Source organism: Malania oleifera, chromosome 5, assembly GCF_029873635.1.
Source record: "Malania oleifera isolate guangnan ecotype guangnan chromosome 5, ASM2987363v1, whole genome shotgun sequence".
Classification (NCBI taxonomy): Eukaryota; Viridiplantae; Streptophyta; class Magnoliopsida; order Santalales; family Ximeniaceae; genus Malania; species Malania oleifera.
The window spans coordinates 16,606,273-16,619,599 of record NC_080421.1 but is presented as its reverse complement, the minus strand read 5'-3'; the positions used below and the strand labels follow the sequence as shown (position 1 = coordinate 16,619,599).

At 36.3% G+C, this 13,327-nt stretch overlaps 2 protein-coding genes across 2 annotated transcripts in view; both read left to right on the top strand.

The window, feature by feature from the left end:
• Window positions 1-1,883, top strand: part of LOC131156532 (glycoprotein 3-alpha-L-fucosyltransferase A) — a 38,482-nt gene extending 36,599 nt beyond the window's left edge. The window contains exons 5-7 of the mRNA XM_058110301.1: window positions 100-256; window positions 422-649; window positions 1,386-1,883. Of these exons, the coding sequence (XP_057966284.1) occupies window positions 100-256; window positions 422-649; window positions 1,386-1,641 (641 nt within the window). The 3' untranslated portion in view covers window positions 1,642-1,883. The remainder of the gene's footprint in view (window positions 1-99; window positions 257-421; window positions 650-1,385) is intronic.
• Window positions 1,884-7,492: 5,609 nt separating this feature from the next.
• LOC131156531 (ferredoxin--nitrite reductase, chloroplastic) lies at window positions 7,493-10,867 on the top strand. Its single transcript, XM_058110300.1, has 4 exons — window positions 7,493-8,005; window positions 8,752-9,106; window positions 9,337-9,625; window positions 9,733-10,867. Exons 1-4 carry the CDS (start codon window positions 7,618-7,620, stop codon window positions 10,471-10,473), a joined length of 1,773 nt encoding a protein of 590 aa, XP_057966283.1. The 5' UTR covers window positions 7,493-7,617; the 3' UTR covers window positions 10,474-10,867.
• The last annotated feature ends 2,460 nt before the right edge of the window (window positions 10,868-13,327 follow it).

Here is a 13,327-nt window from a genome sequence, read left to right as displayed (position 1 = left end):
AGAAACAAAGTATAGTATGTAAATATTTGCAGAAGCTTGAATTATATGAAAAAGGAGTTGGTGGAAACTCTATAAATAGTGGGAGCTTCTAATTTGCAGGAACTGTCCCTGTGGTTGTTGGTGCTCCAAATATTGAAGATTTTGCGCCTTCTCTTGGCTCAGTTTTACATATTAGGGAGGCAAATGACGTTGACTCAGTTGCCAAGACTATGAAATCCCTTGCAGGAGATGATGATGCATTCAACAATTTGTTGAGGTAAAATTTCAATCTTATTTGGTTGAAACAGACTATTTCCCAATCTTTTGCTTTATTGTGATTTTACCCCACCTTTTTTTTGGGGTAGTTTTTTTTTTCTGTAGAATTAGCCCAATTTGGCCCCCTCAAGCAATTTTGATGACAAAAATTTATTTCATTGATTAGGTGGAAGCATGAGGGCCCATCTGATTCTTTCAAGGCCCTTGTGGATATGGCAGCAGTACACTCTTCATGCCGTCTTTGCATTTTCCTGGCAACAAGGATACGAGAGCAAGAGGAAAAGAGCCTAGGGCTCCATAAACGTCCCTGTAAATGCACCAGAGGCTCTGAAACAGTGTATCATTTATATGTAAGAGAGAGAGGAAGATTTGAAATGGTCTCTGTATTTTTGAGGTAATGTCACTGCCTTGATGAATTCTATTTTGTTTGTTTGTTTGTTTGTTTTTTTTTTTTCAATTACCTTCCTTCATAAACACTTTTGAGAATTGAAGACTTGTCATCATTGGCTTCCCTTTTGTTTCATCTTGAGACTGGCTGCAAATGAAAGCTTGCATTCCTTTGATTTTAAAGGTGAAAGTGAAATCTAGGCATTTTAACCCTTAGGAGGCAAGGTGGAAGAGTTATAGAGATTAACTCATATTAAGATTGTCTTTTTCATTAAAAGCATGTGGTTGAAGTTTTTTAGCCAAATCTAACTTGAGACAATCTTTTTGGGATTTGGTATTTTATTACTAGCCTCTCGAGGCATTTTGGCATGCTCATCTTGAGGCGAGCCTCAATTGAGCTTTTCAGAACATTCGTCCAATGATATATTATTTAGATTTCAGGAACCAAAATCCATAGAGGAAGGAACCAATGATATTGAGAGTGATAACAGTTCTATTAATTTCTGCTTTTGTATGTCTTGATGTAATGATTTTTTGTGAAATAAGCAGTCAAGCACATGGCTGTATTATTTTTACCCCCCCCCTGCCTTGCTATGGTGCACATATTACAGAGTTGATAATGCAATTGTAGCTTATGATTTCATTATCTTTTTGGGGGTCCAAACATTCCCTGGTTTTGTTTCCCCACCTTTATTAGGCTTTTAAAGGCAGAGAAGTTTATGATATTTGAGCATGCTGTGCAGGTCTGAGAATTTTACGCTGGAGGCCTTGGAGTCTGCGGTGCTCATGAAGTTTAAGTCTCTGAAGCATGTACCCATTTGGAAAAAAGAAAGACCCGAAAGTATAAGGGGAGGGGATGATTTTAAAGTGTACCGAATTTATCCTGTTGGAATGACACAGAGACAGGCCCTGTATACCTTCAAATTCAAAGATGATGCAGATTTTAGAAGCCACGTGGAAAGAAACCCGTGTCCCAAGTTCGAAGTCATTTTTGTGTAGCAGATTTAGATCCACATCTCCCCCGTGCAGCGAGCAGTAATTTGACAGTATCCACTGCATTTCTTTTTTGAGGGTTGAGGTGATTTCATCTGGGTATGTTTCTCATGCCCCTCATAATTTATGTGATCAATGATTTGCTATATGTAATGTGGGGACGAAAGGATTAATGTAAGAATATTTATGGCTTATTGAGTAAGCCCCCTGAATGCCACTAATTGCTAATCCTCCCAAGGAGTTTCATCTTTTTGTGTTTTTTTGTTTTTTTTGTTTTTGTTTTATCAGTTAATGGTAAATAGTATTGATCAAAATGGATATGTACAATATACATTGGGCATACCTAGGCAAGGGGAAGCCAAACTCCCAATTAGAAATCAAAATGAAAACCAAACAATAGCTAGATACAGAACAATGGAAAGTAAAAAACAAGCAATTCAAAATTCAATCACAAGAGTATAATCCAAATTTATCATAAACGACTCTATAAGAGTGACTCTAAATCACCTTAAACAATCCCTTTGGTTCAATTGATTTGTTTTTAAACTTCCTTTTGTTCTTGAAATGTCAAAAGAAGTACACAGTAACAACCAAACAAATTTTCTTTCCAAAAGATTTAATTCTTGTGCCCTTTGCCTTTTTATGCAACTACTTCAGAGCAACTTTTAGGGATGAAATAACTCTAGTGAGCCTCATTCAGTGTCGGATAAGATTCCACACAATTTTAGAAAATTTACATTTTAAAACGATATAGTCAATAGTCGCGGTATCAGTTCTGCAAAATACAAAGTTCTGGTCAATTTATTCAACAAGCAGTTTAACACTTGTAAAAAGTTTTCCTTTTATTTCCAGTCACAATGTGAAGACATGTTTAGGCAAGCTATCACATTTCCAAACCTCTTTGTGCCATGTGACTTTTTTTCCCTTGTTCCTCCAATAATTGTAAATTTTTGAAGAATAAATCTTACTATCTACAACCCATTGATTAAACAAATTGTCTGCAGTCACATGACCCCCACATCTTAGCAAGATCTGATTTTTAATTTCAATGATCCTCTTCAATAAATGGGAGTTTTCATGTTTTGAAGAAGCGTCCCAAAAGTTAGCACCCTTTAGGTAAATCTGGTGAACCCATTTTGACCATAAAACGCCTTTTTTTTCCTAGATGTTCCGAAAGGCTCCCAAGCTTTAATATCGAAAACTCCTAGGCCTCCTTTAGTTTTAGGGAGGCAAACCTCCTTCCAGGCCACAAGAGGCCTCTTCCTTCCACCCCACAGAAAAGCTTTACAATATGATCCAGCACAAAATTTGGGATAAGGAAAATAGCCAACCAAAAACACTCACACCTTGAATAACATAATTAATCAGTTCCAGCTTGCCTGCATAAGAGATTGTGTGTCCTGGCCATCCACTAAGCAGGCTAGTGATCTTGTTAATCAAAGGTGAATAATGCATGAAATTCAATCTTGAAGCTGCCAGATGTATTCCCAAGTAACGAAAAGGAAATTCCCCTTCATTGAACTTTATAATTCCTTTAATCCCATCCAAGTCTTCACTTTTCACACTAGCTGAAAACAAGTTGGATTTAAGACAGTTAGCAATCAACTCTGAACACTGAGTAAAGTTACCAAGGCAATCCAGAAGAAGTTTTATTGAATTAAAATCCCCTCTTAAGAACAAAATCAAATCATCTGCAAAAGCAAGGTGGGTGATTTTAAGATGTTCACATTTAGGACGGAAATTAAAATTTGAATTTTCCTCAAGAGATTTCAAATGCTTAGAAAGGTACTATAAGTAGATCACAAAGAGCAGAGGGGAAAGGGGATCCCCTTGTCTAAGCCCTTTCCTCCCTTCAAAGAACCCAAGGTAGCCTCCATTCAAAGAGATAAGAGTAGAATGTAGTAGACACGCATTCCATGATCAAATTGACCATGACCTGAGGAAAATTAAGCTATACCAACATCTCATTCAAAAACTTCCAAGACACTGAATCATAAACTTTCTTGAGGTCTATTTTCAATATGCATCTGGGTGACACCCTTTTTCTAGCATATTTCCTCACAAGTTCTTGGACAAGGTATATGTTCTCCACCATACTCCTATGTTTAACAAAAGTTGATTGAACTAGGTTAACAATCTCCTCAAGGCAAGGCTTGATCCTTGCAGCTATGATCTTTGCAATGACTTTATACATCACATTGCAACAGACAATAGGTATGAAATCATTAACAGTTGACACATGACTAGACTTAGGAATCAAAGCAATAATAGTGTGGTTAATCTGCTTCAAAAGTTTCCCAACTGAGAAGAATTCTTTAATAGCATTAGTGAACTCCTTCCCCACAGTTTCCATGATCTCTTTAAGAAACAAGCTGAAAACCCATCAGGACTTGGGGATTTGCCATCATCAATATTGAACAATGCTTGATTGATCTCTTCATCAGTAATAGGAGTCATAATCTGGTCTCTTTGAGAATCATTAAGGATACGTAATAATTTGATCATCAACCATAGTATATTATTCACCTCCTTCCCCAACAACTCTTTATAGAAACAAAGAAACTCCTCAGCCACCTGCATTTGGGAGTTTGTTTGTTCTCCATTGTTCTTCATAACAACTGAAATATGATTCCTGCTGGTGTGCCTTCTCATAAGGGAATGAAAGAAAGACGTACTCTTGTCACATTCTTTTAAATACTTCCCGTTAGCTAATTGAGCCAGAAACATTCTATTTGCTTCTCCAAGTCTAGAAGCCTCATTCTTCTTCTTAACCATCCTTTTCTAAATATCAGTATCAAAAGGATTGTCATGCAAAAGTTGCTGTAGGTCCATCAATTCAACATTGGCTTTATCTGCTCTAACTAAAATATGGGAAAAATGCACAACATTAAGATTTCTCAAAGGTTTCTTTAAAGCATGCAACTTCTTAACAAATTTGAACAGGTTGCAGTCCCTGATTCTGAACTCCCAACCCTCCTTGACCACTTCCTGGTTGTCACAGTGCATAGTACACATATTGAAGAACTTGAAAGGTCTTCTCCCTAGCCCTTCCTCTTCAAAAATTGAAACAATACAAGCTGAGTGATCATAGAAGTGCCCTAGTAACTAGAAGACTGCATGAGCATTGTAGCCAGCCAACAGCCAGCTAGAGTTCATCATAGTCCTGTCTAGCTTGCACCAAACCTTACCATTAGACCACGTAAGGTGACAGCCAGTAGACCTAAAATCTGAGAGCCCCAGATAAAAAAAAAAAAAAAAACATTCCTTGATGTCTTTAATTTCATAAGTAGAAACAAGTTGTCCATTCCTTTTCTCATCAGCATACAAAACACAATTAAAATCTCTCAAGAGCAGTTATGGCCTTGCATTTCGTTTACTAGTTTGAACTAGATCCTGCTATAGTGATATCCTAGCCACAATGGAGTTAAAACCATAAACAAAACTCACAGTAAATCTTTTAGTAGAAACTGAACATTTAAGAGTACAATGAATTGCTTGAGCATTCATATCAATAACCTGCAGCTGGACTTTCTGGGAATTCCAGAGCACCAGAATCCTTCCAGCCCTGTGATGATTAAAGTTGTTCACTTGTTCCCACTTTCTGAATTTTTTATTTAGAAAACCCTCCAAACTATTTATTAAAAATTTTGTTTACAGCAAACAAAGCACATTTATTTTATTTTTCTAATGAGGTCTTGGACTCCATTCTGTTTCAGGGACTTATTAAAGTCCCTTATGTTCCATGTAGAGATCTTCATGGGGTAGGTTGGAGGCATGAGCCTCCATTCCTGACTGCTTGCTTGGAAACCATACCCATCTTTGTTTTCTTCTTACTCTTCACTTGCACAAATCCCTCTTCTATGGCCCTTCCCTTCTCTTTTAGAGCCTTTGAGTCTTTACTCATGATCTTACCCTTGTCTTTTGTGGGACTATTTGTAATTTCATTTTCAGATGACCATGGTCGGACAGCTACAACAGAACTCCACCAAGTTGTCCTCCTTGAATGACATCTCAGTTACAACATAACCTCCTTACTTTTGTCCTCCGAGGAGTTTCATCTTGATGTGGTGTAAAGGGTTCCTTCTGCAGTTCTAGCTTTATACACCGATAGTGATTTTTATCAAATATGGAGTTTTGCAGTCTGTAGATGAGTTTGTAATCAGGAAAGAGGTTGATACTGTGTTCCCAAACATGTTCTTTGGACAGTGACCTTTGGCTTGTTTGATAAATTATTTTTCGATCTTAAAAAGCTGGAGAGTTGGGGCAGAATGTTTTGATATTTTTGAATTGTAATGTAATGAGGCTCTGTGGGGGTTGGGGGGCAGTGACCCTTCGCTGTTTGGAGGGGCCAATCTGTTCTCATCTCTGCTCTTTCAACCTCATTATAGGCCACTTCCGCTGCCGCCGAAAACCCATTAAAGATTTGTTTATTTTTGGATATAAAACAAGGTGGCATTTTAGAGAGAGAGAAAGAGGACAATAAGGATGGAGGGATTGCAACTGGTCAAATGATTCTGCTGCTCATAGTAAGCTCCTCAATAAAAAAATGTAATTTCAAAAAGCTTACTTGAGTGAAATATGAGTTAGTTCTTAACCAATCTTCTATGTATGTACAGATGCACCCCCTGATTAAACAATTAATTTATGGATTAAGTGACAGAAATATCTTTCATTAGACTCCAAAACCCTCTTAAACTTCCCTTTGATATTTTATTTTTGAGGTAATTATATTCTTTTTGTCAATTTTATCTTATAGGATGTTTATAATCAAGTTCTAAGATATACATACATACATACATAGAAAAATCCAACCATTTTTTTCTTTTTACCGCAACATAACTTTTTCTATTAATATATATATTTGAAAGGAATTCAACCTCAAAGATTGATCTGCACTTTTAAGAGCGCCTTATAAAGATTTTATTTATTTTTGAATATTTAAATAATATTTATGCAATTTTATGTGGTAATGGCAAAGAAGGATAAAATAGTTAATTTCTTTAAAAAATTTATTTGGTTAATTTTTCCCTCTAAAGTTGAATAAGGTTAGTGTCTAATGTCTATGAAGTATGACTCCAAAGAGTAACTAACAAAAAGTATGTTCTTATGATTAATTTTATAAAAATAAAAAAAGTTTGCAAGTATTTTCAAAAATAAAGAATTGAGGGGCATGAATTTTTTTTTTTTTTAAATTAACTAAGAAGCTTACTTACATGTCATCATCAAATGTCTTTAATGGAGAAAAACTTTTATGTTGTTGAAGTATTAATGAATGAAGCACAAATTGCTTTAGGCAAAAATAAAGAAAAAGAAAAAAAAGTACAAAAAGAATAAAGCAGTCAGTCGCATAGCAAATTTATGTTAAATGATTTTAACAAAAAGGGCACAGTACTCTCATGTCACAAAATTTTCTATACTATAAAGGGGTTTCCTCTATGGTATCATCTTTCTACAATCTAAAATTAACCTCATGTAAAATATTTTTTCATTTGTTAAAAAATAAACACTTAAGAGTATAAATGTAAAAAATACATTATAATTCAAGTTTAATAATTTCTAAAAAATTGGGAAGTAATTTTCCTTATCCTTTAATCCATTCATTTAGTTTTCAAAATGTTCTCATGCTATTTAATTTTTTGTTATTTTTTTTTTTATAATTTTAAAAAAAGTTCAAAAAATAGAAAACCGATAAGGGAGCCGGGTCTCGCCCGGATGGCCGGATCTATGTTTAGTTGTTCCCGCATAAAAAAACGAGGAGCGGTTAGGGGCATTTTGGTAAAAGCAAACCAACGTTCTTTTCCCTCCCAGACAAAACCCATGGCCTTGGCCCCAAACAAAACGACCCTTTGCAGCTACCAAGAGTCCACCCCCAGACCACCCCTGTCCCTCTCCCTCTCCTTAACTCCAGTCTCCGTCTCTACAAAATGCACCCTCACCACCCTTCCCCGCCGCCGCCACCGGAAAATAGCGTTCTTTTCTTCAATGTTCGCTGTCCCCATGTCTTCGTTCTCCGTTCGGTTCCTTTTACCTTCCGTGCTGTCTCCCAACCGCCCCAAGACAAGAATATCGACGTCTCAGGCGCCGGCGGCGCCACCCACTTCGCCTGCGGAGGGGGTGGACGCTGGGAGGCTGGAGCCGAGGGTGGAGGAGAGAGATGGGTACTGGGTTATGAAGGAGAAGTTCAGGGAAGGCATAAATCCTCAGGAGAAGGTCAAGCTGGGGAAAGAGCCAATGAAGCTTGCAATGGAAGGTGGTATTGAGGAACTGGCAAAGATGTCTCTTGAAGAAATTGAGAAATCTAAGCTCGCTAAGGATGATATTGATGTGAGGCTCAAGTGGCTTGGCCTCTTCCACAGGAGAAAGCATCAATGTAAGCTCCACCTCTACTTATTCTCTTTTTTTTTTGTTTGTTTAAAATTTGAGTAGTTGAATTGAAGAGCTTGAGTCGGTTGGGTGTTCATAAAATTCAATTTCTTGTAATTTTCTGATCGTTTGCTGAGGAATTGTTAGGACATACATGAAGGGAAAGATCTTGAGTAGTTGAAGTGGCATTTCAAAAGTACTCTGTGCTCTTAAAAATGTAAAGCAGTCCTGTATTTGTTTTCAAAAATTGCAGGTAGTACTTTGTAAATGTTAATCAAACATAATTCTCATATATGGGACGTAGATGATCTTGGAAAACTACAACCTTCACTCAATTGAGCTGCGCAGGATGCAATTATCTGGTTTGACAGAGTTTTCTATTTTAGAAATTGAAGCAGCAAGAAACATCATATTCAAGGTTACTTGATTATTTATTTGTTTTCCTTCATAGCCATATATAGGGCATTGGACAAAGCTCCATTTGATTGCTAAAAATTCGAACAAAACAGAGAGAATTTGAAATCCTGCAACGGACATTCTAATTAACCCAAATCTATTTTAATAATTGAAAATTTCATTTTTTTCTTTTATGCTTTCTTTTGCCATCCGATGGAGCAAATTGCCCCGTTATGCCCGTCCCTTCCCCCAGATAAAATAAAATAAAAAGGAAGAGAAGAAGATTAGCCTTGAAGGCTCGAACAGATCAATATATATTAGTTATTGATTGAAAATGATTTCATTGATGATGCTTAGATGGTAAATTTATGATGAGGCTGAAGCTACCAAATGGGATAACAAGCAGCTCGCAAATCCGATACTTGGCGAGTGTGATAAGGCAGTACGGGAAAGAGGGGTGTGCTGATGTGACAACCAGGCAAAACTGGCAAATTCGTGGCGTGGTACTGCCTGATGTGCCGGATATTATTAAGGGTCTCACAGAGGTTGGCTTGACTAGCCTGCAGAGTGGCATGGACAATGCTAGGAACCCTGTTGGTAATCCTCTCGCTGGCATTGATCCTCACGAGATTGTCGATACAAGGCCTTACACCAATCTGCTCTCCCAATTCATTACTGCCAATTCGCATGGGAATCCAGCCTTCACTAACTTGTAACTATCTCTACCTTTTCTGCTTGTATATATATTTCATTATATTGTTTTGATAGATGAGATACTGCATATTGAAAAAGAAGACAATCTAAAGATTTTCATTAATATTGTCACTAATATGAAATCTTTTGTTGGATGGCAAAATACAAATCTGCAAATTTAAAAGGAATTGGCAAGAAACGCACATTGAATTGTTTGTAATGTCTTTGTTTATCTTTTCATGTGAGCAGGCCAAGGAAATGGAATGTGTGTGTAGTGGGCTCTCATGACCTGTTTGAGCATCCCCACATCAATGATCTTGCTTACATGCCTGCAGTGAAGAATGGACGGTTTGGATTCAATTTGTTGGTGGGTGGGTTCTTTAGTCCAAAGCGATGTGCAGAAGCAGTTCCTCTTGATGCTTGGGTCTCGGCCGATGATGTGCTCCCAGTGTGCGGAGCTGTACTAGAGGCTTACAGAGATCTTGGAACCAGAGGAAACAGGCAAAAGACAAGAATGATGTGGTTAATTGATGAACTTGTGAGAATCCTTCCATTCCACATGCTTTAACAAATCAAAGAATCAAAGGACCATCTAAATGCCTTTTTTCTATTCCCCATCCAATTCACATTTTTTATTGAATGCAGGGCATAGAAGGATTCAGGTCAGAGGTAGCAAAGAGGATGCCCCAGCAGGAACTGGAGAGAGCGCCTTCTGAAGACCTAGTTCAGAAGCAGTGGGACAGAAGGGATTATCTTGGTGTTCATCCACAGAAACAAAAAGGCTTTAGCTTTGTTGGTCTTAATGTGCCAGTGGGACGGGTCCAAGCAGAAGATATGGATGAACTAGCTCATTTAGCTGACATATATGGCTCTGGTGAACTACGGCTTACTGTAGAACAAAACATCATAATTCCCAACGTTGAGAATTCAAAACTCGAAGATTTGCTGAAAGAGCCTCTTTTGAGGAACAAATTTTCACCCGAACCACCACTTCTGATGAAAGGGTTGGTAGCCTGCACAGGCAACCAGTTTTGTGGGCAAGCCATTATTGAGACAAAGGCTCGAGCATTGAAGGTGGCCGAGGAGGTTGAAAAGCTAGTTTCGGTGACTCGGCCGGTGAGGATGCACTGGACAGGCTGCCCAAATACCTGTGGGCAGGTACAAGTGGCTGATATTGGATTCATGGGGTGTATGGCAAGGGATGCAGCTGGGAAGGTCTGTGAAGGGGTGGATGTTTTCTTGGGAGGGAGAGTTGGCAGTGATTCCCGTTTGGGAGATGTTTATAAGAAGGGTGTCCCCTGCAAGGACTTAGTACCCTTGGTTGTGGACATTTTGATAAACCACTTTGGAGCTGTCCCTAGGGAGATGGAAGACGGGGAAGAGTAGCTCAAATGGATCTTTGTTGATCATTGTTTTCTCCAACATTTGAAGGTATGGCTGTTGCAAACATTTGGATTATGAGAAGAATGTATAATAGAGGGTTCCATCTGGGACGAGCTTGGAGAACTGATCAATGGGTTGAAACTTGAAATGGCAAAGAATGTTACGAGGATTCCTCAACTTTAAACCCCTAAAGCATCTATGAGATATTTGGATGAGACATCTAGGTTTAAATTACATTTGGACAAAAGTTATAATTTTATCATGCCCAATGACACTTAACACCACTATCATGCCTTAAGTCTTGTTAGGTGAGGTTGGCAAATTGGCTCATGATTCTTTTCTTGCTAATTTACATTGGCTTTAGCAATATTATGTTATAAATACAAGTCTTTATCTATGATGGCTCCTATCTCATTCTTATGTTTTTATTGGTGTATTAAATGTAAATTTTGATTTTTAAAACTTCTCTAGCTTTTTCCATAGCCCACAGTGTTTCATGCAGGTAGATTATGTTAATTTTTCTTATAATTGTAGTGTTTACAATCTCCAAGCTCTGATTAGTAAGTGTACCTATGTTTCAAGTTGCTAATCTAACCTTATCTCTTAAATTACCCTCTTTACTTGCCAACATCTAGAACAATACTACAATCCTTGCATATTTGAACTTGTACTTAGGCATCGACACAATGAGTCACTTTTCAAGGTGATAACCTAGCCCACTATTGCCCAATTTTTGTTAGTTAGGTTCTATGATAATAATTTATCGCTCATAAGCTCAACCATTGAATAATCAATAAAGATTTGAATCATAAAGATCTAACAAATTTCACTGGTTAACCCTTTTCCTTCACTTGGGCAATTGAATAGATTGTGTGATGCATCACAAATTTTTCATCATGCTCATAAATAGAGCATACTAAAAAATTATAATCGTATTAACTTTAACTTTTAGAGGAAAAAAATTCCACCAAAAGAATATAAATTTTCTTATGTAAAATAAAATTCTTTTAACAAAAGAAGTTGAAAAGAATAAGAAAAAAGACATTAAATGCTTACCCAAGTAGAAGAAAGGAAATCCCCTTTCACGAATGGCTTCAAGGGTGCTTGTGCTCGTTTCATAGACTAAGGTTATATTTAGTAGGTCGAGTAATTACTCTTTTATGTAAGATATAATATAATAGAAATTTTGAAAATAAATGGAATGACTACTTCTTATATATTTCTAATTATTTCATTCAACATGTAATAAAAAAGGAATACATTCTCATGATAAATTTGGAGAATAATAATGCCTTATCTATTCCTTGTCATGTACGAGTAAAAATTTTCATATTTTTATTCATTTTTTGATAGCAACATAATTTTTTATGTAATTAACTATAATTAACCTATTATAACTAATCTATAATTAGGAATATGCATTTCGCAAAGTAGCGTAATCTCCTAAAAATTATAGGATTGGGCTGCGGAATAGCACTGAACAAAATTAAGAGTGCTTAGCAATATAATCAAATTTAACTCATAAACAAAGTAGCCAAATTCAACATAGGTGCACAAGCAAATTGACTTTTGGCTATTTGGGTGAACGTGGGCTTTTCTTCAATGCTTTATGTTCACTGTTGAAGCCACAAGTCCACATTTGCCTGGGCTTGGGCTTTTCTTCAGTGCTTTGTGTTGAAGCTTAGCCCAGCCCATTTCAGATGGACAGACACTCCTTGCTTAGGGTTTGAATTAGGCCCAGTGTCTTTCTAATGGCCCACTTCATGGTGCTAGACTGAACAGTTATTCTCATTAATAACACAAGAAAAAATATTATAAGGTTCTGTTTTGAGTTTCAAATTTTGAGTTTGAATTTGAATTTATGGATAGTTGAAGCGAAAAAAGAAAAAAAAAAAGACAAAGAAAAGCTCATTGCATCAAAAGTGAATTTAAAGGATAAATTCAATGCAACTTTTGGTATTTTAAGTATCATAACGATAGTGTTCTAATTAGCACCACAAAAATATTCAAATTTCTAAAAATATAAAATGATAAATTAAATTGTCAATAATTATAATACATCATTATAAAAAAAAACAAAAAGACAAAGTAAGTCACAGAAACAAATTGGTGCAAATATATGTACTTGGTTCCTAGTCTTCTTTAGATCCTTCCTCCATGGCATGCCTTAATGTAAATGAAATCTAATGATAGAAATGATATATAGATAATAAATTTATGAAGTATTTTTCAAATGTACATCTTTCGTGGTAATTAATAGAAGTTTCGTCTTGAAAGTGACAAAGGGTGCTTAGAAGGGTATGAGATGTGCTTAACAGGCTACCTCTCATTATGTAGTCGAACTATTTAGACCTTTAATGAATAAAAAACAAGATAAGTAAATGTCACGTCAACCAAAAAAAAAAAATAAAAGTAACAATTTTAAATATACAATATGGCTCAACAATTTTTTCTTAGGACAAAGTTGAAATTTTACAATTTTTAGGTATTTATCAAAAGTGACAGACTTGAATTGAGTTGTGTAAATGAAATTATTCTCTCTATCTATTAAAAAAATGTTGAGAATTTTACTTATGAGTTTGTATCGTATTGAAAAAATTGAATGGGTGTTATGTGTTTATATACATGATTGGGTTTAAACCTAATAAGGTTAACCTTTTGGGTCAAATTAGTGCTCACTCATGTGTATCAAGCCTATCCGTAGACTCCTTCGGTGCTATAAAAAAATATCATAAAAAAGATTATAATAACATAAAATGCTCTCTCTCTCTCTCTCTCTCTCTCTCTCTCTCTCTCTCTCTCTCTCATTGACTTATAAAGGTCAGAAGTATAAACAACTTTAGTGACACAAAAAACT